At 43.2% G+C, this 25,559-nt stretch overlaps 1 protein-coding gene and 1 non-coding gene across 2 annotated transcripts in view; one reads left to right on the top strand and one right to left on the bottom strand.

The window, feature by feature from the left end:
* KDM7A (lysine demethylase 7A) overlaps positions 1–25,559 on the top strand; it is an 87,023-nt gene that overhangs the window by 50,105 nt on the left and 11,359 nt on the right. Inside the window, exons 4-14 of the mRNA XM_049774307.1 lie at positions 4,202–4,362; positions 6,431–6,572; positions 7,711–7,897; positions 11,157–11,319; positions 12,926–13,013; positions 14,014–14,120; positions 16,354–16,445; positions 20,240–20,329; positions 23,316–23,525; positions 24,526–24,650; positions 25,002–25,156. Coding sequence (XP_049630264.1) covers positions 4,202–4,362; positions 6,431–6,572; positions 7,711–7,897; positions 11,157–11,319; positions 12,926–13,013; positions 14,014–14,120; positions 16,354–16,445; positions 20,240–20,329; positions 23,316–23,525; positions 24,526–24,650; positions 25,002–25,156 — 1,520 coding nt within the window. The remainder of the gene's footprint in view (positions 1–4,201; positions 4,363–6,430; positions 6,573–7,710; positions 7,898–11,156; positions 11,320–12,925; positions 13,014–14,013; positions 14,121–16,353; positions 16,446–20,239; positions 20,330–23,315; positions 23,526–24,525; positions 24,651–25,001; positions 25,157–25,559) is intronic.
* Positions 3,445–3,548, bottom strand: LOC126027623 (U6 spliceosomal RNA). The gene has a single exon (XR_007502295.1). It is a non-coding gene; the product is annotated as a U6 spliceosomal RNA (small nuclear RNA).

The following is a 25,559-nucleotide window of genomic DNA, read 5'->3' as shown; positions in this document are numbered from 1 at the left end:
GGGAAACACGGTAGCATTGCTAATACCTGCCAGAGCATCTCTGCAAAGCAGATCTTAGGGAGCAGGGTAGGGACTGATCCCAGATGGCCAAGTGGATTTGGCCTTGGTTCAAGCCTGTTCAGCTCCATGCATTTTCCAGTCCGTGGTACAAAACTCCAGTAGAGTGAAAGGAATGAAAAGAATCCTATCACCCTGATTAACTCAGAGGAGTTTATAATATGGCGGATGGGTTGTCTTTTCATCACATTGAGAATGTTTTGGGCCAGAGTGATAGTTAGGCGGGCAGGGACCTTGCTGTGCGAGCATGTGGCCAGTCTGGGCTTCAATTCCTAGTACCACATATCATTCTAGAACCCATTAAGAGTGATCCTTAAGACCAGAGTTATTAGCAAGCCTGAATAGCTGGATGTAGGCTTCCCTTCAACAAACAAACAAACAATTAAAAGCACATATAAAATGTTTAAATGGGAGCTGGAGTGATAGCAAATAGGACACTTGCCTTGCATGTGATCAATCTGGGTTTGATTCCCAGCAGCATGATCCCTGCCAGGACTAAGTCTAAGCACAGCCAATTTGACCCCCAAATCAAAAAATGTTTAAAAATAAGGTTAATTATATTAAAACGAGTATGCTCTATTTTATTTTTTAAAAATTTATTTACTTTTTTGTTTGTTTTTTTGAGCCATAGCTTATTGTGCTCAGAACTTTTGTTTCTGCACTCAGGGATCACTTTGAGTCGCACTCAGGGGGACCATACAGGGGAGTGATGGCTAACCTTTTTGAGCCCGAGTGCCCAAACCGCTGCACAATTCCTGGTCCTCCTAATGGCCAGTCCGGCCCTATTGCCAGGTGAGCTGCAAAGCAGACACTGGCACACTCATTTCCCGCCGTGCCGCTTCTTAATTGCGGACCTTCCCAAGTGCCAGCTGCAAGGCCTTCGTGTGCCACAAGTTCGCCATCGAGGATATAGGGTGGGCCCGGAGAGATAGCACAGCGGCGATTGCCTTGCAAGCAGCCGATCCAGGACCAAAGGTGGTTGGTTCGAATCCCGGTGTCCCATATGGTCCCCCGTGCCTGCCAGGAGCTATTTCTGAGCAGACAGCCAGGAGTAACCCCTGAGCACCGCCGGGTGTGGCCCAAAAACCAAAAAAAAAAAAAAAAAAGAGGATATAGGGTGTGGAGGATTGAACCTCGCTCTTCTGCATTCGAGGCAAGTGTCCTTTCTGCTGTACTTTATATTTTAAAAAGAAAGCCAGCAGGTTTTTTTTTTTTTATATTTTTTAGTTTATTAGATACCATTGACCTAACTTTCAGAGACCTTTGAAGATTTGCTCCACTTCACTGCTGCATGGGTACCGTTTGTTTCCAAGTTTTTTTCTTCTAAGTGATGGTGTAGCCATATTTAAATAAACCCTTTCATCTCTGTATTTTTGTTTGACAGTGACCAAAATTAAAAATTTGGTCCAAAAATCACTAAATATTTAGATCAGAGAGGATGAGTGATTTAAAATTCTCCCTGGGAGTTTAAAAACTTGTTTAATTTTAGGAGACTTGGTTAGTCTCTTCACTGTCTTCCAGCTCAGTGTTCTGAAGGGAAGGGGGGTCATTTGTGGAGACTTAGGGGAAACCAAGATGATGTGAATTCTTTGTCAGAATGGAGTTCTAGATACTCCACCAAGAAGACTTGGGATAATCCATTCTGAGTTTCAACCTCACACTGACCTTGCCTTATTGAAGAAGGTCTAAATAGCCAGTTTCTTGGTACCTCCCTTTTATCATGCTTGCTTGTAGATAACAAGTCGTTAAGGCCTGGCTGTAAAAATGGAAATGGTTATGTTTTGACCAATCTTTTTTTTTTTTTTTTTTTTTTTTTGAGCCACACTCAGTGACTCCTGGCTATGCGTTCAGAAACTGCTCCTGGCTTGGGGAACCATATGGGACGCTGGGGATCAAACTGCTAATTAGGTTAGCACATGTAAGGCAGATGCCCTACTGCTTGCACCACTGCTCCGGTCCCTATTTTGATCAATCTTTTTTAGTGCATTGCAGCTGCATTTTGTGGCAGTTGGGAGAAAAAAAACTAGTATTTTCTCATGCAAAGATATTTCTAGTTCTTTGGCTGTCTAATTAGCTAGAACAGTTTTCTTCTACTTTTTCCTGCTGCCCTGTGGACCAACACCCATTCTGCATACCACTTAATAGACCAGTGACCAGATGACCAGTGGTTTTCAACTTTCATACCTCTGTACCTCTTCACAGACTGATAGCTGGCGGACAGCAAAGAGACTAGTCATGGGGCCAGAGCGGTAGCACAGTCAGAGTGGTAGCACAGTGGTAGGGTGTTTGCTTTGCACGCAGCTGACCCAGGACGGACTTGATTCCCGGCATCCCAGATAGTCCCCTCAGCCAGGAGTGATTTCTGAGCGCAGAGCCAGGAGTAACTCCTGAGCACTGCTGAGTGTGTCTGGAGAGATAGCATGGAGTTTGGGTATTTGCCTTGCATGTAGAAGGACGATGATTCAAATCCCAGCATCTCATAAGGTCCCCCGAGCCTGCCAGGAGCGATTTCTGAGCATAGAGAGCCAGGAGTAACCCCTGAGCGCTGCTGGGTGTGACCCAGAAACCAAAAACAAAACAAAACAAACAAAACAGAGAGAGAGGGAGGGAGGGAGGGGGAGAGGGAGGGAGGGAGAGAGAGAGAGAGAGGGAGAGAGACAGAGAGAGAGAGACTAGCTAAGTCTCTATGGGCTATCAGTGTGTTAGACTGCGGAGCCTCAGGGGCTCTTTGAGTGGCTTTGGTGACTGCTTATTATAACACTTAAAACACTGATTGGTCAGCAAAGGTAGGAAGGCTGGAACACCAGCTCACTCCATGAAGCTCACCACAAAGAGTGGTGAGCACAGTTATAGAAATAACTACACTGAGAACTACCATAATCAAGTGAATGAATGAGGGAACTGGAAAGCCTGTCTGGAGTACAGGTGGGGGTGGGGTGGGATGGAGGGAGATTTGGGACATTGGTGGCGGGAATGTTGCACTAGTGAAGAGGGGTGTTCTTTATATGACTGAAACCTTATCACAATCATTTATGTAATCAAGATATTCAAATAAAGAGAAAAAAATAAAAAAAAAACACTGATTGGGCATGTGGTTTAAATTAGGATTGCTCAGTTGAGGCATTTTGGACACTCGTTCCAAAGGGCAGTGATCAGGACTGCTAGTCATCATGTAGATTGCAAGGACGGTGTTGAATATGCAGTGTCCCCTGTGGCTGGGGAATGGCTAACAAATCTTTGTGTTGGACTTTAGAGCCAATTAGCATCTGGTCTTTTTTCTTACCCTAACTGTAGGATTTTTCCCCCTCCCTTTTATTTAAGTACCACGAACACCAAGTTGTTCATGCTTGGGTTTTAGTCTCATGTACAAAATTTTGTTTCATGTACAGAAATATGGAACATTTCATGAATTTGTGTGTCTTTCCTTGTGCAGGGGCCATGCTAATTTTCTCTGTATCATTACAATTTTAGTATATGTGCTGCTGAAACAAGTAACTAACTAGTTTTCATTCTTTTTTTTTTTTATTATTTATCTATTTATTTATTTAGGCTTTTGGGCCACATCCAGCAGTGCTCAAGGGTTACTCTTGCTCTGCACTCAGAAATCGCTCCTGGTAGGCTTGGGGAACTATATGGGATCGAACCTGAGTCGATTCCATGTTGGCTGCATGCAAGGCAAATGCTCTGCCACTGTGCTATCAGTTGGCCCCTGTAGTTTTCATTCTGATGTTTCCCTATCTCTTTACTTGCAGAGTTCCTAAATACTTGTGCTGGTTAATTTCTGTTCCTGCATATCTCTTACACACAATCATTCCTGAAGGCTGGAGGTCCACCATCCCATTGTGCCTTCTGGGTTTTTTGCTCAAACATTTAGGGACTGTTCTGCTTCTTGTGTCAGGATATGACTTGTTAGAGTTTGGGCAATTGCTGTCACATGCAATTACATTTTCATTTAGATGCATCAAAGTAATTATTTAAAAATGGGTTTCAGGAAATATTCACTATGAAAAGGGAGACTTTGGCATGCTAGGTCAGGAATTACTGAGACTGTCAATGTAGCAGATAATAAAGTCCTTGAAAGCCATAACTTTCTTACTGAACTGTCTGCAAAGCTGACATTTTCTTCCTCTTCTGTCTCCTTCAGTGCCGATGAAGTCATCGTGAAGATGCATGGCAGCCAGTTGACACACAGGTTCTTGGAGAAGCATGGATTTGAAGTTCCAATTATGGTGCCCAAGCTAGACGACTTAGGACTCAGGCTCCCTCCACCGACCTTTTCTGTTCTGGATGTGGAACGCTATGTAGGTACGAACCAGACTCCATTAGCTATGTGGGGATGTGAGAAAGGAAAATAACGATGACCCGATGACAGAAGGCTGAATGAAGACTGTTCACTTTGTGCCTTTCCTAAGCCAGCACTGAGGGAGTTCAAGATCACCCTATGTCAGGACCCAAAGTTTCCTGCAGAGCAGAAGCAACCATTTTTGCCTGTTGGAATTTTTCAGATTTGCCTCCACCTTTTGGGTTCTTGTCAGAAATTTTGATTCCTTGCTAGAAAATTTGTCACCGAGGAAGACTTCCTTGTGGGAAACAGGGCTGCTTCTAGGCATCCGTAATTACACGGAATTACACAGCAGCCTGGGATTTGCAGTTGAAGCCGTCTATATGCACTCCTCCACACTACGTGTTAGCCAGATTTCCTCAAGAGTTAGAGTGTGAGTGAGTCTATCTCGATTCATCATTGTGCGTATCTCCCCACAGCTGCAACAGAGATCTTAAAACTCACCCCTGAACTAAGCCATTGCTCGTTTCCTTTGGTAACTGTTTCACTAGAAAAGGCCAATGAAGTGGTCTGACTTTCCCATTCAGCTAATTTTGAATGTTTGATTAAGTAGGAGATGAGGCTGATTTAATAACTCTTAAGTTTATTGGCATAAATAACCCTAAAAATGAATGGCTGCCCCTGGGAGATGTGTAAAAGGGCAATGGTAGGATCTTAGCATGCAAAGTCCCATTAACCTATGGTCCTAGAAGCACTGAACTGACTCCCTTAAGTATTGTTGGGTGTTGCTAAAAATAGTGGTAGTGATGATGATAATAATAACAGTAATAGCACTATGCATTTAGGGGGGAATTTCAAGCACTTTTTTTTTAAGCACTGCAAAGTTCTTCAGTTAATAGAGTTGTTTTGCCTTTTTGTGTATGTGGGAATGTCTTATTTTGTTTTTTGCTATATCCAGGCTCTCTCTGGTTTACTCCTGGTGGTGCTCAGGGGAACATATGGAATAACGGGATTGAACCCAGATCAGCTACGTTCAAGGCACAAGTACCCTGCCCACTTTACTATCACCCATGCCCCAAGTTGCTTTGCTTTTTTTTTTTCCCTTTGTTTTGGGGCCATACCCAGTGATGCTTGGAGGTTGATTCTCCGGGCACTATACGGGATGCCAAGGATGGAACCTGTGTAGGCCGCCTGCAAGGCAGATGCCCTACCTTCTGTTCTCTCTCTTTCTGGCCCCCCCTCTTTTTCACTTTAAAATAAAATTGAATGTGAATTAGTATGTCTCTTAATTCAGATCAAGAAAATGGCATTTGTGTATTTTCTACTTCATATTGATTAAGATGGCGATACTCATAATTCCACCTGCCCTGTATGACACTCTAAAACTGATTGCTTTTCTAGGGTGACAATGTAGTGGTACATAAGCAACACACATGGTTTTGTAAGAAAACTGTAAAGGAATCCTAATTCAGAATTCAATTAACAGGTGCTAACACATACTACTTTTTAATCCTACCACTCTGTTTTTTTTTCTTCTTCTTGCAGCAGGATATTAGAAGACATAACTACCAGGGAAGCAGGAATTGCTTTACCTGGCTAATTTGAATTATCATTTTCCATGGACTGAATGGGTTTTCATAATGATTGGTGTAGACTTTTCAGTGATCATGGGGTGAAAGATAAAAGGTTGGGCTTTTCATATTCCATGTACTGAGGATTTTGAAACTCAAAATGGGCTCCATTTCCACATAGCATTCTAGTGTATTTTTGGCATCAGGAACAAGCAAGCACATAAGATGCCACTGGCATATTGAAAGCTCTGTAAGCCTGATAAGATTTTGTGCTTAGGTTTATTTATGCAGCTCTATCTTCGTTGTTTTATTTTATTTGTCTCAAAAACCTTTTTTCTAAAAGTTCCTATTGGATTTAAAAATTAAGCCTATGGAAAGATGATTATATAGGCACCAGAGCTTTATAGTTGGCTTTATTATTGCTATACTAAGTATACCTGACTTTTAAAATATGTTTGTTTAGGGCCTCTCTTGTTGTAACTTGGAAGCCCATTAATAAGACTTTGACTTTTCTCTGCAGGTGGTGACAAAGTGATAGATGTCATTGATGTGGCAAGGCAGGCTGACAGCAAAATGACACTTCACAATTACGTGAACTACTTCATGAATCCGAACAGACCAAAAGTGTTAAATGTGATCAGCCTGGAATTTTCAGATACCAAGTGAGTAGCTCTGAACATTTCAGTGTAACCTTCCGTGTGTTAGTTAAATGTAGGTTAATGATAAATCAATCCTTTTAAATTATTTTTTAAAACTAATACATTTTTTAACTGAGTCACCATGAGATACAGTTATAAAGTTGTTTGTGGTTGAGTTTCAGTTATACAGTGTTCTATTTCCCATCCTTTTCCACTGCACATTTCCCACCTCCATTGTCCCAAGTTTCCTTGCTGTTCCCCAGAGCCTGCTAGACATTTCTTGTCTTTTTCTCTCCCTCTCTGCTTTTTTTTTATATTTTAAATATTGTGTTTTACAATACTGTTAATGAAGGAGTATTAAATATATAACTTTACCTATTTTCAACATCCAATTCTTATCCAGAGTTATAATTTTCAACTGTCTTTGTCATAGTGGTCCCTTCTCTACCCTAACTGCACTACCCCTCTCTTTCTGGCAAGCTTCCTACCATGGACCTGTCCTCTTATCTGTTGTCTTTGGAAATTATTCCATACTCCCTCTATATATATATGTGTGTGTGTGTGTGTGTGTGTGTGTGTGTGTGTGTGTGTGTGTGTGTGTGTATACACACACACACACACACACACATAAATATCTCACAAATGAGTGGAATTATTCTGTCTGTTCCTCTCTGACTTATTTCACTCAGCATAATACTCTTTATATCCTTCCATGTATTAGTTAATTTCATGGTTTCATTTTTTTCTGATAGATGCATAGTATTTCATTGTATAGATGTACCATAGTTTCTTTACCTACTCATAATAAGTCAATTTTAGTAAGATACAGAATTGTGACTTCTTAAGTGGTCCAGTGGTAGCAATACTACAAATTTTACTTGAAACATCAGAGGATGTTTAGAAGTAAAATGAGATTCGAATCTATTTCTGTTAACTTTGACTTTCTTTTCATTTCTTGGTTTAGGATAAGCTGGGAGATGTACTTTTTTTTTTTAAAGCCAGTCAAATTGAGCAGTGGGGGCGTTATATACCAACTTTTGGGTGATGTAATTTTTTTAAAGTTTTTTATTCTTTTTAAAAATTTTTAAAAGTTTTAATTTGCATAATTGGATATGTATGTTTGTGTATATGTTGTTATTGTTGTGGTTTTTTTTTTTTAAAGGATGTCTGAGTTGGTGGAAGTCCCTGATATAGCCAGAAAACTGTCCTGGGTAGAAAATTATTGGCCAGATGACTCTGTCTTTCCTAAGCCATTTGTTCAGAAATATTGCTTAATGGGTGTTCAAGACAGCTACACGGATTTCCACATTGACTTTGGTGGCACTTCTGTTTGGTACCATGTTCTCTGGGTAAGAAGGGAATTAAAAAAATTTTTTTTGTGGGGGGGACCTACTGTGGTTTACAAACATTTTATTAGGATTTCATGCATTAGCTGTTTTTTGTTTTTTTTTTTTTGGTTTCTTTTGGGCCACACCCGGCAGTGCTCAGGTGTTACTCCTGGCTGTCTGCTCAGAAATAGCTCCTGGCAGGCACGGGGGACCATATGGGACACCGGGATTCGAACCAACCATCTTTGGTCCTGGATCGGCTGCTTGCAAGGCAAACGCCGCTGTGCTCTCTCTCCGGGCCCGCATTAGCTGTTCTAACCCCACATCCTTTTCTAATCTTTAGTTTCTGTTGCTTTGGAGGCTTTATTATTCTCCTATTCTCTTCTTATCCCACATGTGAAAGAGATCACTCAGTATCTGTTCCTCCCCTGACTTAATTTAATTAATATAATTAATTTCACTGAGCATAATACTCTTTAGTGCCAAAAACAAAATACCCAACAGCAACTTTCATGAGTTAATTTATTCTTACAGTCTAGTAATATTACATTTTGTATATGTAAAATATACATTTTCTTTACTTGGTTATCTGATCTTGGATACCTAGTCTGTTTCCAGATTTCGGCTATTCATGATTATCACTGCTGTGAACATAGAAGCACCAATGACAGTTTATGAGTTGAGTTTTTGGGCCCTTGCTAGGTGGCCCAGAGCGGAGGAGTATTTCATTGTCTTTTTACTGACACAAACATAGTCACATTTTCTTAGGAATTCATACACCGAGGGTCATTTTGTACCTTCTAAGGAGGATCTATTATTGACTTTTTTGTTTGTTTGTTTTTGGGCCACACCTGGCGGTGCTCAGGGGTTACTCCTGGCTGTCTGCTCAGAAATAGCTCCTGGCAGGCACAGGGGACCATGTGGGACACCGGGATTCGAACCAACCACCTTTGGTCCTGGATAGCCTACTTGCAAGGCAAACACCGCTGTGCTATCTCTCCGGGCCCTTATTGACTTTTTTTAAAACAGTACTTTATTCTTCAAACATAAAAATATGATTGCAGTTGGCCTCAGTCATAACTCACCCATGCCACATTCCCACCACCAATGCCTCCATCTCCCTCCTCCCCTACCCCTGCCCATATTCAAGACAGGTATTGCACTTCTCTCACTCACTACCATTGTCATGATAGTTGTTAGTGTGTAGTTACTTCTCTAGTTGCACTCACCACCACTTGTGGTAAGTTTCATATCATGAACCAGTCCTTTCAGCCCTCATCTCTATTGTCTCTGGGTATTACTACAATAATGTCTTTTATTTTTCTTAAAACCCATAAATGAGTGAGACTATTCTGTGTCTATCTCTGACTTATTTCACTCAACATAATAGTTTCTATATCTAGGGGCTGGAGCGGTGGCGCAAGTTGTAAGGTGTCTGCCTTGCCTGTGCTGACCTAGGACAGATTGTGGTCTGATCCCTCGGTGTCCCATATGGTCCCCCAAGCCAGGAGCAATTTCTGAGCGCATAGCCAGGAGTAACCCCTGAGCATCATTGGGTGTGGCACCCCCCAAAAAATAGTTTCCTTATTTATCCATGTATAGGAAAATTTCACGACTTCATCTCTTCTGACAGCTGCATAGTATCATTTACTTTTTTTTTTCTTTTTTTTTTTTTTTGGTTTTTTGGGCCACACCCGTTAGATGCTCAGGGGTTACTCCTGGCTACGCGCTCAGAAATTGCCCCTGGCTTGGGGGGACCATATGGGACTCCGGGGGATCAAACCGTGGTCCTTTCCTTGGCTAGCGCTTGCAAGGCAGACACCTTACCTCTAGCGCCACCTCGCCGGCCCCAGTATCATTTACTTTTAAGCGTTATTTTTTATGCCCCTTCCATTTTTATTGAGATACCATGATTTATAATACTGTTTGTATTATTTTTATCCCAACTAATGGAGGAGGAGCCATGAGTTCTAAATTTTTGTTTTGATTAGCCTTTTGACTTTTTTCATTTTCACTCTCACTAAAACCTGAATCAAATAATTAAAAAGGTATGAAATTTCTGTAATAATTGCTTCTGACCTTAAGGTTGAGACTAAGAGATCTTCTAGCTAGTTGGGAGAACTCAGAGATGCAATCGTTCTTTGCTAGTGATTTTTCACCTTGCTCTTTTGAGACCTGTGCTACTTCATACAGTAGCCACAGATATGAATAATTGAAGTTGGGGCCTGATAACACAGTGGTAAGGTGTTTGCCTTGCACGCATCCAACACGGGACAGACCCCGGTTTGAATCCTGGCATCTCATATGATCCCTTGAGCCTGCCAGGAGCGACTTCAGAGTGCAGAGCCAGGAGTAACCCTAGTGCCAGGTGTGACCCAAAGGAAAAGAAAAAGAGTAATTGAAGTTAACTGTCATTTAAAATCTAGTTTCTCACTTTCATTAGCCACATTCAAGCCTGCACCAGAGCTTATGAGTGTTGGAAGGGGCAGCACAGAGCAAACCTCTCTATCCTCACAGATAGTTCTGTCAGATGGTGCTGATCTCAAGATAGAGTTCCATTTATGTCAAACCTGTGTACTCAGAATGTTCTGGACTCTGATGCTCTGCCGTTGGGTTCTTCTTTCTTTTTTTCAGGATAAAGCAAAGGGCCAGTTCAACAAAAGGAATCTTATTTAAAGGTCCTGGAAAACAATTCTTAGACTTCTAAGGAAAAAGAGCTGAGTTTACACAAACTAACTACTCCCTCTCACTGGGGGCCTGTGGCTATGCATTTGCTTCTAGCCCTGGAAATTGAGATCAGTGATATGATTGCGGCTCTTTCCCTCCCCTTTCAGACCATCCCCAGCACTAATGTACTCACTCCTCCCCTGCCCTTGTGCTCCAGCTCTGACAAAGACACTTACTAAGGGCAATAGCAAGTGATTGCATAGGCCTCCTTTTGCCTCAAAAACTGATAATGGTCTTGGGGCCAAAGCGATAGTACAGTGGTAAAGTGTTTGGCTTACATGCGGCCAACCCAGGGCGGATCCAGGTTCGATTTCCAGCATCCCATATGGTCCCCAGAGACTGCCAGGAGCAATTTCTAAGTGCAGAGTCAGGAGTAATTTCTGAGGGCTACTGGATGTGGCCCCAACTCCCCCCCCCCCAAAAAAAAATCCCAACAAAAAACACTGATAATGGTCTTGAATTTAGAGGAAATGCATTGAGAAATTGTGCTAATCTAGAACATCCTAAGCATGGCTGTCTCTTTTTGAAATAGAGTGTGATTGCTCCCTTCTAGGGTGAGAAGATTTTTTATTTGATAAAGCCAACAGATGAAAATTTGGCACTATACGAATCTTGGAGTTCCTCTGTGACCCAGAGTGAGGTGTTCTTTGGAGAGAAGGTGGATAAATGCTACAAATGTGTGGTGAGACAGGGACACACCTTGTTTGTCCCAACAGGTAAGGCATCATTATTTGTTCATCCCTGAACAGATCACTGTTGCTCAGTCACTTGCAGTCATCTTCTAATTAGGACATGTTAGTAGATTTGGGGAATTTGCTTTATTTTGTTTTGTTTTTGGAAATACCAGGCAATGCAAGGGATTGAACCTGAGTCTTCTTCATGCAGAGGTTACAGCCTATTAAGTAATCTCTCTGGCCAGGAGATAGTGCTGATCTCATATGTTTTGATCATTAATTTATTATTTTTTGTTTTGTTTTTGTTTTTGGGTCAAATCACTCCTGGCTTGGGGGACGATATGGGATGCCGAGGGATCGAACCGTGGTCTGTCCTAGGCCCTAGGCTGGCTCATGCAAGGCCTTACGCCCTGCGCCACCGCTCTGACACAATTTATATCTTTTAACATAATATTTTCCCTAATATCATTGAAAGAACCAGTATCCCCTCTCAGTTCCCCTGAGCTACACTGGGGAGGTCCTTTCTGTCCCCCCCCCCCCACAAAAAAAAATCCTGGGCTGGAGCGGTGGCACAAGCGGTAAGGCATTTGCCTTGCCTGCGCTAGCCTAGGATGGAATGCGGTTTGATCTCCTGGTGTCCCATATGGTCCCCCAAAGCCAGGAGTTATTTCTGAGCTCATAGCCAGGAGTAACCCATGAGCGTCACTGGGTTGGCCCAAAAACAAACAAACAAACAAAAATCCTTTAGTCTTTCTTTGGGGAAAGAAGGCTCCTAGGCAGTGCTCAGGGAGCCTACGGGCCATTCCTAGCAGTAGTTGACCAGCCAGATAGTTGGATGATAGGGCCTAAACCAGACAGTTTCGGTGCAAGGGTGCAGAACTGTTTGAGCCTACTGATGCTGCTGGCCACAACCAGCAGTGCTCAGTATCACACCAGAATCTGGCATCTGTTTTGCTGACCCCTCTACTGTCTCTCTAGACCTCTTCAATTATCTTTCTATTATTGTGCCATACTCATTCTTACATATTCTGTATGCCAGATCCTTATCACATATGAAAAGTCTGTGTATCTAAGTTTTGTAGGCTGTCCTTTTTTTTTCTTTTTCTTTTTGCCATACCTCCTGATACTCAGGGATTACTCTTGGCTTTACTCTCAGAAGTCGCCCCTGGCAGGCTCTGGATACTATATGGAATGCAGGGGGTCGAACCCAGGTCTGTCCTGGGTTGTCCATATGCAAGGCAAATTCCCTACCACTGTGCTGTCACTTCGGCCCTAAATAAGCTTTATAAACTTGATGGGGGTTCCCTTCCAATTTAACTGGTCAGTAGTGCTTTGTTACCTTTTTTGTTTGTTTACAACCGAAAACCCCCAGCATTGGCAACCACAGAAACCTTCACTTTGACTTTGTCCTGTGCTACAGTTGGATCAATGCTTTTGTTTGAAGCTTGCATAGTCTCACAGATTGTGGGCACTTAATAAATAAGCAAGCATGTGAATCTATAGACTGAAATAGACATGAATTGTTCTAGCCTTGGAGCACCAAGTTTCCATGATGTGAATATTTTGAGGTGCCTCGTTTTACAGGAATGACTATTTGTGGGTTTAATGCTGAAAAATTGCAAAATGGATTTGCTTCTCACTATTCCAGGGTGGATTCATGCTGTGCTCACATCTCAGGACTGTATGGCATTTGGGGGAAACTTTCTGCACAACCTTAACATTGGCATGCAGCTCAGGTTGGTAATCCCCTTCCTCCCAGGACCCTTTTTCCTTTTGTATAAGACATTGTGTTACATTTGCAGAGTTGGTTCAGTTTTACTGTCATGGAGATAGGTCCTGGCAAGTGGTAGGAATAGAAATCTTTAATCAACTATTGTCCTAAAGTTTTTGTTAGCAAAAAACAGTGATGCCTTCCAAATTAAAATCAAAAAGAGCTGATTGAGCTTGAGACTTACCTCCTTAGTTTTCAGAATTGCTGAGAGTACTTGGGCTTCCCTCTGGCTGTTCCACTCTGAGGAGACAGAAAGCTGTCCCCTGTAGGACTGTGCTCTCATCTTGCTCCCTTTCTCCAACTGTAGGAGATTATAGTGTTTGGGCTTCTAATGGTAAGTAGTCTAGGGAAATGATTCCTCATTGACAGACTCCATCAGGATCAGGGAATCAGGTTCTGTAGCATGGGCCCCTGCCTCTGGATTTTGAGACTCCCCTCCCTTTGCCTACTCTGGAAAGTATGATCAGAACTCTTCACATTTCAGGGCTACTGTCACCTGCAACATTAGGCCAGACTTGCTTCTCTTCTTCAGTAGAAGGATCTCATGTCTTTGCCTCAAGTAGTCTTGGGTTTGGATGGAATGGCTTCTGGCCACTGCAGCAGCTGTGAAAGCTCCATTGCAGAGCTGGCCATGCTGGCTGTGGTTCCTGCTGTCCATCGCAGATGACCCATTGCCCAGTGTGGTCCCCTTTCCAGGTTCTTCTGGGGAAGTTAGGATACAAATGCAAAGGTGGCATCTTCCTGGAAGTTAGTTTTCTCCTTCACTGCAGTATAAGATTTGTAATAGCCTGGAGAAAATCCTTATTCCATTCTGTCCAGACAATCCATTGTTAGCTACCATTCACATGGGACTCAGGGATCCTCTATGTCCTGATTGTTGTTTTTATTGTCCTTAAGTTGGTGATGTCTGTTCAACCTCGAAATGTCAATGCTAATGTTAAGTTTCTTCAAATTTTACCCATTAGGTGTTATGAGATGGAGAAAAGGCTAAAAACACCAGACCTTTTCAAATTCCCTTTCTTTGAAGCCATATGTTGGTTTGTAGCCAAAAATCTGCTGGAAACCCTCAAAGGTAATGAGTGTACTATACTTTTTAAAAAATGCGGGGCTGGAGGGATAGCACAGTGGTAGGATGTTTTCCTTGCACACTACCAACCCGGGAAAGACCTAGGTTCAATCCCCAGCATCCCATATAGTCTTTGAGCCTACCAGGAACGATTTCTGAGTGCAGAGCCAGGAGTAAACCCTGAGTGTTGCTGGGTGTGGCCCCAAAACAATAACAATAACAACAACAAAAACAACAAAATGTTTTGACCCACACCTGACTCTGTACTCAGAAATTAATCTTGGCAGTTCTTAGGGAACCATATGGAATTCAGGGGAGTGAACCCAGATTAGTTGTGTGCTAAGTCCTACTCACTGTACTATTGCTCCAGCCCTGTATTCTCCACTTTTGTTATATGATAGGATGCATAATATATGTAGATTTTCTCAAAGCTACCTAAAAGGAGAGACCCCTTTTCCAATGTGGTCTGCCTGGTACCCTTCTTTGGTCATTTGAAATGTCCAATTTCTCTCTGCCAACCAGCATTTTAGCAAAGTAACATCCTCAGTCCCTAATCTCACCAGTCAGGAGGATGCCAAGCCTGGGGACAGCCCTGGTCATAAGGCAAGTGCATGTTTGATGCTCTGGTAGCTGCACACTTCCACAGCCACCTGACTTGTTCCTCCCAGAAATGCATCATTGGCCCAAGACTGTTGTCTCCTTTGCAGTCCCAAACAGTTGCTCAAAATAAGTGTGTGTAGGGGGCTCATCTCCATATCCTGAGAGAATAGGAGCTACCCTGTTCATACACATGGCCCCACTGGAGTCTGTCTCCAAGCCTGGAGCAGGAGAATGACCTTCAGGAAGCAACTGTTATGTGGAGTTCATTTTGGTGCTTTTGTCTTTGACTTTGTTGGAACTCAGCATAGTCAAGTGGATACTGAGTGTCCCTTGGCCTTTTCTTCGGAGTTTGTTCCATTTGTCCTGCACTTGTGCCTATTGCAGGGCAAGTTCATCTTTTTTTTTTTTTTTTTTTTTTTGACCCCTAACTTACTAGTTCCTTTACAACAGTGCTACTGCACTTAGAACTTCAGGAGAACAATTACTAAAACAGCTGTAATCTAGTGTAAACACTGGTTTATTTTTCTCATTTAGAAGTTACATAAGAAAAAGTTAATGAAAGCGACAAAAACTTCCTAGGAAAGCATGCTCAGAATAAAATGCAAAACAGTTATAACTTCTCTCCTAGAAAGAAAGTGAGACTTGCTGATTTTGAGGGAGTGGGGTGCGGAGAATGTCGGGTATGAACAAAGGAGATGCCTTCTGTTAGTGTCAGTGTGTGACAAAGAGGTGGGGTTCTCGGGGATGCAGGGAGTGCAGGTGCTTCCTGCCAGGATTTGTCTGTTCTTAAGAAACAGCTTTATTCCTAGGGATTGCTCGGTGTTCCCTGAGGATTTCAGGGCTCCCGCTTGAATCCTGATACTGCCTTGAGCTCTGTGAACTATATGTAGTTTCCAGTAAAAATTGTAGACTATATTCATAACCTCTTATCCAAATGTGAACCTAGAAAAGCAGAAAGACTTAGAAATGCATAGGAAAGACCTTGTTTCCTAGAAATTAGTTCTGGTACCTACATTTCCCCCATCTAGAGAAGATACCAATAATTCTCTACTCAAAGAAATGTCACATTTGCAGGACACACACCCTGTTATGATGCTTTTCACGCACACACACACACACACACACAAACACACCTGTTGTGATGCTTTTACTTCATTAAGAGGGACTCATCCATCAACCTTTTACAACAACTTCAGATTTTATCTGAAAGACCAAATATTGCTGTTCATCTTGCATTCTGATTATGGAGACTCACAATAACTTTTTAATCTTTGCCAAGACATCCAACGATTACTTTACCTTTCCCTGTCTGCTATTTCTAATGACATAAACCCTTTCTTAGCTTTAACATCTGTGAATAAACCTGGGCAGTTCAACTTTGCCCTTTTTACATGCCTCAGTCTGACAGCAGGCTTCCTGGCGTGGCTCTTGTCAGTGTGGTACCTGGAACTTTACCTGTACTGGAAGCAGATAGCAGGACTTCCTTTAATGTTCTTCTGTTTCTTGGTCTTTCTTTCCTTTCCTGCCATTTATCTATTTTTGCCATCACCTGTTGATGTGTCATTGCCCAGTTTGCAATTTGTTGACTTTGGGATTAAGGACAGCCTTTAATTCATCTCCTTATCTCTTCGTCACACAGAACTGAGAGAAGATGGTTTCCAACCACAAACGTACCTAGTACAGGGCGTGAAAGCCCTGCACACTGCTTTAAAGCTGTGGATGAAGAAAGAGGTAGGTGGGGGGGGGGATATTTTGTTTGTTTTGGGGCCATAGCAGTGGCATTGTTAATCCTGGCTCCGTGCTCAGAGCTCCTGGCAGGCTAGGGGGCTCTTATGGGATGCTGGGGTTTGAACCCAGGCTACACCCTACCCGCTGTGCTATCACTATGGCCCTGAGAGAGGTCGTCTTCTTTGGGGAACAATTTGTTGCTTTTAAATTTTAAATTTTTTTTATTAATTTTTAGAAATTTATATTTTTACTTTATTTGGTTTATAAAGTGGTTCATAATTTGTGTGTGTGTGTGTGTGTGTGTGTGTGTGTGTGTGGTTTTGGGTCACGCCCGGCAGTGCTCAGGGGTTATTCCTGGCTCCAGGCTCATAAATTGCTCCTGGCAGGCATGGGGGACCATATGGGACACCAGGATACGAACCGATGACCTCCTGCATGAAAGGCAAACACCTTACCTCCATGCTATCTCCCCGGCCCCCAAAGTGGTTCATAATACAGTTGTGTTGGGTATTCAGTGTTCCATTCCAAATCCCATCACCAATCCCACTTCTTTCCACCATTGATTCTAGTTTCCCACCTCCAAAACTTGCCCCACCTCAGCAGGTGCAAAATAATTGATTTTATATTGCTGATTACAACAAAATGGCTAATGGAATTAGGAAAAAAAAAGTTCAGTTAAAGAAAGTTGGTGAAAATTGTTACATCTCACAACATGGGTCATTAAAATCATTTACTGAGTCTTTTGCAACTAGTTGAGTTTTCTGTGTTATTATTTTTATTTACTGAGGTAAATTTGCTTCTATGTTACTTTCCCATCTGATTTGTTGTACTTCTGCTGGGCTATCAGTGTTGTAAAATTTGGAGGTGTCACACGGCTGTGTGTCTGGCTGGGTGCTAAAGGAACTCCCGAATTTTGAGCCTGTCTCCTTCTGAGGGGGCTCCAGAGTTTAAAGCTTGAAGATCGGTGTGCACCCGTGAGTTTCAGCAGCTTGCCTCACATCTCTTCTGAGATTAGTTGTGAAACTGTGAAACTGGGCCACGTGGTGGCTATGGAATGTGGGTCAGTTGTTACCATTTTTATTTGTTTTTGGGCCATCCCGGTGGTACTCAGGGGTTAGGTTACTCTGGGCTCTGCACTTAGAAATAACTCCTGGTAGGCTTGGAGGACCAGAGATAGAAATTCAGGCAACTGCTTGCAAGGCAAACTCCCTACATGCTGTAATATTGCTCTGGCCCCAAGTTGTTACTTTTTTTTTATATAGCAGCATTAGTAGACAGAACCCTGCTGCCTTGCAGGCATCACTAATGGCTGGCAAGAGTGGTGGAAAGGGAGATAGAGCACCAGCTTTTAAAACAACCTACATTTTATTCTGCAGGTCATGGGAACACATGAGTTTTTGCTTGCTTATGAAAATAAAAAGTACTTTCTTTTGTCCATTATTTGAAAAATAAAGGAATTCAACGGTAGCTAACATCCATCTGGACTAAGAAATATAGATTAATAAGTAACTTGGAATTCTGAGTGCACCAACTACCCTGTTTGGTTTTTACCTCCTCCTTCTTTCCTCCCAGTCATCCGGATGCTGGAGTCTAATGTTATTCCTTTCATAGAGAATGGGAGGCTTCTGGGAATGAGGTACTGGGTGTCTAGTGATGCTGGGAGAGTAGGGAGAGCACTGGAATTAGAGGAGTGCTCCTGTCCCCCACTAGCGGCGATAGTGAAGGAAGAGGATGAACCTCACCTTTCAGTTTTCACTCAGCATGGTCTGCTAGTTTGCACTGGAATCGCAGCACCTCCACAGTTCTTTACTCTTCTAGGTTTGTCCTGGGCTTCAGCTTCTCAGTAGTCCTCTGCTTCTGACAGGGGCTTTCGTCACGGCCTCCAAGGGCCCCTTTTAGGTTTATGGACTCTGGTTCGAACAGGCACCCTTTTAATAACACACAGATTCCACTAAACAGTAAACACACAAGTTGATGAAAATACCTTTTAGCGCTCACTTTGGAATGTGAACGTGAGGTAACAAGTTGATTTGGGGGCCAGAAACGAGGGTTAGTGGCAGAGCACAGGCTTTCCATGTGTGAGGCCTGAGCTCCATCTCCAGCAACACATAAACACACACACTCCTGTTCTTAAAAGATATCACGAGAGTGATTAATATGTCATCGTCCCATTTATACTCTCAACTTTCTTATCATTGCTACAGATATGCCAGAGCAAGGCATGATGGGAACATTCAGGAAAATAAAATATTTCTCTTCATTCTCAAAGATGTCATCAGTCACATGACAAAAACAAAGAGATTATAAAGGTTACATTGTAAAATGTATACCTCCTCATGTGGTGAAAGGCTTAGCTAAGTGCTCATCACTCTCCTGTGTTCATCAGATTAATCTTCAGAACTTTTAAAACTCTACCCACCGCCCCTGAGACAGGGATCTGGGTCAAGTCCTCTCGGACATTGGTCTTACACATGCCTTGTTTGTGCGAGGCCCTGGGTTCATTCCATCCTTACAACTCTAGCATTCTTTTCTCCAGGTGGACCAGTAACAATAAAAATAAACAGCTCCAGATCTTTCCCTAGAGATTCTGATTTAATACTTCTGGCATGGGGTTGAGACTTCTGTTTTAAACAACTAGATGGATGGCTTTGAAGCTCGGTCAGATTTCTCACCTAGAACAGTTACTGTTCATTCATTACTTCGGAAATACTTCATTCAGAGCATGTTGTTCTCATGTGTTGTGATCAAGGCTGTGTCTGCAACTTTGATCTAAGGTGACAGGCTGTTCCTTGTCTGTGGACTTGATTTTGGATTCAGATTTCAGTTTTGTTGCAAATGAACTAGCTTCCTAAGCTTCGTAATTACCTAATAATCTCTGCGCCTTTGCTGCCTATTGTGATATGGGAGAAATTCTTGTTGAAAGGACTTGTGAGCTACCATTCCTAAATTACGTTCCCAAAGCAGCCTCTCACCTGGCACATAGTGAGCATGGAATATTCCACTGTTTGATGCAATTTGTTTAAAAAATGGTGCTAAACCTAAGGAGTGGATAGAAAGCAAAAGGAAAAGTTAATAATATGCTGAGAGCATTGGAAAAAAAAATTCAGAATGTTGGGCTGGAGAGATAGTATAGCTAGCAGGTTTTTGACCCAAGTTCTTTTTGTGTTTGTTTGTTTTTGGGTCACACCCGGCCGCGCTCAGGGGTTACTCCTGGCTCTATGCTCAGAAATTGCTCCTGGAAGGCTTAGGGGACCATATGGGATACTGGGATTCGAACCCCTGACCTTCTGCATGAAAGGCAAAGGCCTTACCTCCATGCTATCTCTCCAGCCCCACTGACCCAAGTTCTATCGTTGGCATCTCATATGGTCCTCTGAGCACCTCCAGGTGTAATTCCTGAGTATAGAGCCAGTAGTAAGTCCTGACTATGTATTCCTGGCAGTGCTTGGGCAGACTTTATAGGGTGCCAGGGATTGAGCTGGGGTCAACAGCATGCAAAGCAAAATCATCTTATCCTGGGGCTGGAGTGATAGCACAGCAGTAAGGCGTTTGCCTTGCACGCTGCTGACCCGGCTTTGAGCCCCAACATTTCATATGGTTCCCCAGCCCAGGAGCTATTTCTGAGCACAGAGCCAAGTCTGTGCTCAGCCACCCTGAGTGCAAATAAACCATATTTTAAAACAATAAAATTTTAAAAATCATCTTATCATCTGCCCTCTCTTGAGCCCACAATAAGTTTTTCATATTAACCTGTAAGTGATTTTAATTTTGGTTTTCTTTTCTTGATCCAAATGCAGCTTGTATCTGAACATGCCTTTGAAATTCCAGACAACGTTAGACCTGGACACCTTATTAAAGAACTTTCTAAAGTAATTCGAGCAATAGAGGTAAGAGTAAAATAAACAGATACTCAGCACACTGTAGACATTCAGAAGCCCTTACACAACTCAAGGCAACATGGAAGGCTAGTGTTCTAGAAGAAACTTTGGGCTATTGGGCTTCCACCCATTAGGCTTTCACCTTGAAAAAAACCTTCAGGAGGTCAGGAATAGAAGCACCAGTGCCGAATATGAGTGTGATGGTTACAGGACTAGTGGAGAAGAGCCGATAAATGACTGTAAGAATTGACTTGGCCTCTAAATGCTGCCATAGCACATGTAGAAAGCTCAAGATTTCATGGTTCCAGAGGTTGGCTGTGAGATTGTGGGCTTTAGATGCTACACTTACTGAGGAAGAGGGCCCATCTAAGGGGGCGGGCCCTTAGTGAGAGAGAGGGGCTCATAGGAAGGAGGTACTGTCTCTTTAACTGACTGAGTGGGAGGACACATACCTTGGAAGGAGATATTCTTTGAGAAAGAGGGCCCTAGCAGAAGGAGTGGGTGCCTACTGAAAACAAGAGGATTAGTGATGCTGGGATTGAATCACATACTCTGTGTGAGGCAGTTCTACCAGTTGCCTGCATGGTGCTGGTATCTGAGCCTGCCTTTCCTCCTCCTGAATTTCAGATCGAATCCACCGAGCTGTCTGCACTGGTTTGGAGTCTGCTACTTTTACTCAGATTTATGTTTTAAATATGTCCTTGAGTGGCTTAGTAGCTATTGCTGGTTGTTGAGAGGCATTCACGGAAGGGCTATTTCATAGTTCAGTTTCCCATTCTTTATTTGGGTTTGGTATAGATGTGGCCATTATGAAAAAATTTACTAAAACATTCTTGTCTGCCTTCTAGTGGTAAATCTCTGTATCCTGGATTTGCTACCTTAAAGTAGAGTTGTTGAATTAAATTTGTTTTGGGTTTGGGTTTCGGTTCCCCTTTATAGTACTTAGGGATCACTCCTGGTGATGCTAGGATTGAATCATATTGGCTGCATGCAAGGTCCTGTGCTCTCTCCAGCCTTAAGTGAATTCTGTGCCAACCTGCTTCGCTTTGCCTGGGTTCCTGCTCTCAGCAGGAAAGTGGAGAATGGCAGTGGTTCTATTATCTGGCTGACATTTGGTGATTGGCATCTTTGATCTTGGCTGGTGTGGAGTCAGTTCACAGTGATGTGTAGTACTCTGGGTACCAGGAAACATTAGCAGGAGCCACTTGTCATGTGGGATTTGCAGGTCTCCTCTGAGGCACCTTGCTGGAGAATTCTGCCCATTTTTAAAATCTATGATCTGTAGGATTAGTGATGCATCTTGGTTATAAGTTCTTGTTCTCTCTCTACTCTCTCCCATACACACACGCGCATGCATGCATACAGAGGAATGCCTTTCTCCATAGCCTGTATCTCAACTTTCTGTTATTTTAATGCTGCCCCTTAGTGGACAGACATGTCTTAATTTGAAGATGTCCAACTTATCCATTTTTTTTCTATTATAGTTAGTATTTTTATGCCCCAAGGAATCTTTATCTACCTCCAAGGTCTTCATGATACTAATTTTATTCCCCTTAGAAGATTTTATATTTACTTAAAAGCCTACAGGGGACTTTTGAAAATATATTAAATTGAACCTTTACTTTTTTCCCCACATGTGGTCCTAGTTTTATTTACCATTGTTGAAAACAGATTGTTTGGTTTGGGGCCTCCAACTGGTGGGGGTGGTCTGGGTTACTCCAGCTCTGTACTTGGGGGAAGGGGATTCACTATGGTATTGAGAGGCTGTGCCATGCTAGATCAAATCTGGGCTTCCTGCATTACAAAGCCTATACTCCAGTGCACTGAGTTATCTCTGGGCGTGAAATGAATTCCTTTTAGAAAGCTCCTTTCATAGGGCTGGTGATGTAGCTCCAGTGTCTAACATGGTAGACCGGCCCTTGAATCAATCAGATGTGTGCACACATTCATGGCAGCTGATGGGCAAGAAGCAGTCCCTAGCTCTATTATAAACTAAAGGGAAATTTAAAAATGATATTCTGACCTGTCTTGCAATAGAAATGAATTTTGCAGGACAGGAGCGGTGGTGCAAGTAGTAGGGCGTTTGCCTTGCAGGCGCTAACCTAGGACGGACCACGGTTTGGTCTCCTCGCATCCCGTATGGTCCCCGGGAATGATTTCTGAGCTCATGCCAGGAGTAACCCCTGAGTGTCACTGGGTGTGGCCCAAAAAAGCAAAAGAAAAAAAAAGAAATGAATTTTGCAGACATTTATATGAAGTCAGACAAGCTGATTACAAAGGGATATATTCTGCATAATTCTGCTCTCATGAGGTTTCTAGAATTATCAAATGATAGAGAAAGTAGAATGGTAGTTGGCAAGAACTGGGTGTAAGAAGGTCTGGGGTAGGTGTTACTCTTATTTACTAGGTCCTGAGTGAAAATTTGAGAAGATAAAAGAGTGTATTTCGTGCCCACCAGGCTTGCCCGTGTCATGAATGTGGCCATGCCCTGCACCAATGTCAGGCATGTGTAGCTGAAGATAGCGTGTGAATGTTGCTTCTGATGACAGGAACACGAGTGGGAAAGCTTGGCTGCTGCTGCTCTTGTTGATTTTCTTTTTTAAGTCGGAATGTCTTAGCTACATAAACTTAGATCTCTAGCTTGCCAAGCAATCACCACTATGATGCACATGTGGGTATGAAGTAGTTCTTAGGATGCTAAGAAAGAACTGGAAGCTCTTTGATAACACTGGGGACGAGGTCAGTAATTTATGCTCTGTCTTATGGAGGAAACAAAAGTGGCCTTCCTGGTGTCAGTGAAGTCAAGGATATTGGTTCTGTCCAGGCGACAGGGAGAGACAGGACTGAAGATGTCAGCAGAGCTCCTGCGTCTTAGACTTTGATCTTTTTGCTTAAGGGATTTACTTTGGAAGGACTTGGGAGCTAGTTACATGACTGGTTCCTGAGGAGTGTGTATAGCCTTGTGATAAAAGGACTCTGAATTTAATTCTTAAAGGAGGAGAACGGCAAACCAATTAAATCTCAGGGAATTCCTACTGTGTGTCCAGTTTCACGTTCCGCACATGAAGCAACTTCTCCCTACCATTCCCGACGAAAGATGCGGAAACTTCGGGATCATGCTGTCCGGACTCCTTCTAACCTAGACATCCTGGAGCTGCACACGAGGGAGGTGCTCCGCAGACTGGAGATGTGTCCGTGGGAAGAGGCAAGTGGGGGCCAGCACCAGGCCTGCCTGGTCTCAGGCAGTCCGTAGCCTGCAGGTCCCAGTGCTTAACCTGTTTTGAGGCTGGCCATGCTTGTTGGGGTCCTTTGCCACTGGCTTGTGTAGGCACTGGAGAAAACCCAACAAGGGGGATGTCCCTGGCCACTTCTACCCTAGTTTACATAGCAGGCCTAAAACACATCATTCTGGAAATTATGCACTCTGGAGGGTGCAAATCTGGGGAGCTGGCTGCTTTAGTTTGGTGTCAAAAGGAGAAACAGTAGTTGAAATAAGGCCAAGGGAAGGGTTAGAGACTTAAGGGAAGACCCAGAGCTGGAAGTTGGCTTCCTCCTCACCAGTCCAAGTGGTGACTCTTCAATGGAGTCTGCCCAGTATCATCCTAAAGTGTTGAGGCTGGGAAAGCAAGGCTCGGCTTTGGTAAACACCAATGAGCTTGTCACCACAATTTCTCACTTTAAATAGAGAAAGTGAAATAACACTATTCATGAAATGATGTAAAGAAGTTACACAGATTATTCAAGTATTCAAGCAGACGTACTTAAGTATTTCAAGTTTTTGATCATCCATGTTGGTACTGTTTTAAGGCTCTGTTGTTTTTGCTTCTTTAGCCAACAGTCAGCTTGAGTACATCAGTCAAGGGAAAAGGAATACAAAAAGTCAGCAGAGTCCCCATGTAGAAAGCAGAGGGGAAGCAGGCTGGCCGAGTGTGCTGGAAGCTGCAGGGCAAGGTATGCAAGGAAGCACCATTAGGCTGGCGCCTCCAGCCTTGCTGCTCTGCCCGTGGCCAGTGGCTGTGTGCTTGTGCCAGGGAACCTGCTTCCTGACAGGATGAGTGGGGGGTCAAAGTAGCCTTGTTCATGCCTGAATACTAGGATCCAGCACAACCTGGCATGGCCCGGGTGGCTATCAGGGAAGGGGGTGGTCAGCTGGACCCAGAATAGATCAGGGTGGAGCTTCAACTTGGTCTGTTTTCTACTTGAAGGATGTCTTGAGCTCTAAACTGAACGGGAAGTTCAACAAGCATCTCCAGCCTTCTTCCACAGTTCCTGAGTGGAGAGCAAAAGATAATGATCTCCGATTACTCCTGACCAATGGACGGATAATTAAGTATGTGCAATAGATGCCTTGCTTTTTTTTTGGGGGGGGGGGCTATACCTGGCAGCGCTCAGGGGTTATTTCTGGCTCTCTGCTTAGAAATCACTCCTGGCAGGCATCGGGGACCATATGGGATGCCGGGATTCAAACCAATACCTGTATTAGGTCAGCTGCTTGCAAGGCAAATGACCTACCGCTGTGCTATCTCTTTGGCCCCTAGATGCCTTGCTTCTGAAAGACTCCCTGACTATGCACCCCACCGCACAGACTGGGAACAAATTGCAGCTCCCTTAAACCCCAGGGAAATTGAGGGTGGGGAGGTAGACAGTCAGTTTTCTGACTCAGTGGTTTTCCTCACTGCAGAGATGAGAGGCACCCCTTTGCAGATCAGAGTCTTTATACAGCTGACAGTGAAAATGAAGAGGAGAAGGGAAGAGCAGAACAGGCAAAGGTGAAGACGGAAGAAAGTTCGGGAACTGAAGAGGTGGAGAACGAAGAATCTCAAAAACCACTTAACAGTATGTTTGCTTTCATGATCATTTGGACGTCTGTTTATTCGTGATGTGCTAATAATAGTAAAGTGACTTGTTAAGTTCTGAGCTCTCTTGTTTTCTGGGGTAGGTAGGGCTGATACAGGGCTGTGCTCAGGACTTACTCCTGGCTCTTTGCACAGGGAGTGGAAAGGAAACTCGTGGAGGGGCTACTGGGACTGTAGGCAATCCTGGGGATCAAGCCTGGGTTGGCTGAATGTAGGCTCAGCACCATCTATTGCTCTGGTCCAAGTTCATACCTTTTGTACTGAAAATGCTCTTTGGAGAAGTGTTTTTAGAGTATGCTCAGAGTGAGTGCCAAGGAGAGAATGGCACCCAGTGGAGTGCTAATGAGGAGGGTCAGGGGCCACGGATACCCTCTCTGGCATCT

Source organism: Suncus etruscus, chromosome 1 (genome assembly GCF_024139225.1).
Source record: "Suncus etruscus isolate mSunEtr1 chromosome 1, mSunEtr1.pri.cur, whole genome shotgun sequence".
NCBI lineage: Eukaryota > Metazoa > Chordata > Mammalia > Eulipotyphla > Soricidae > Suncus > Suncus etruscus.
The sequence above is the reverse complement of the archived record's forward strand: the minus strand, read 5'-3'. Positions and strand labels throughout refer to the sequence as shown.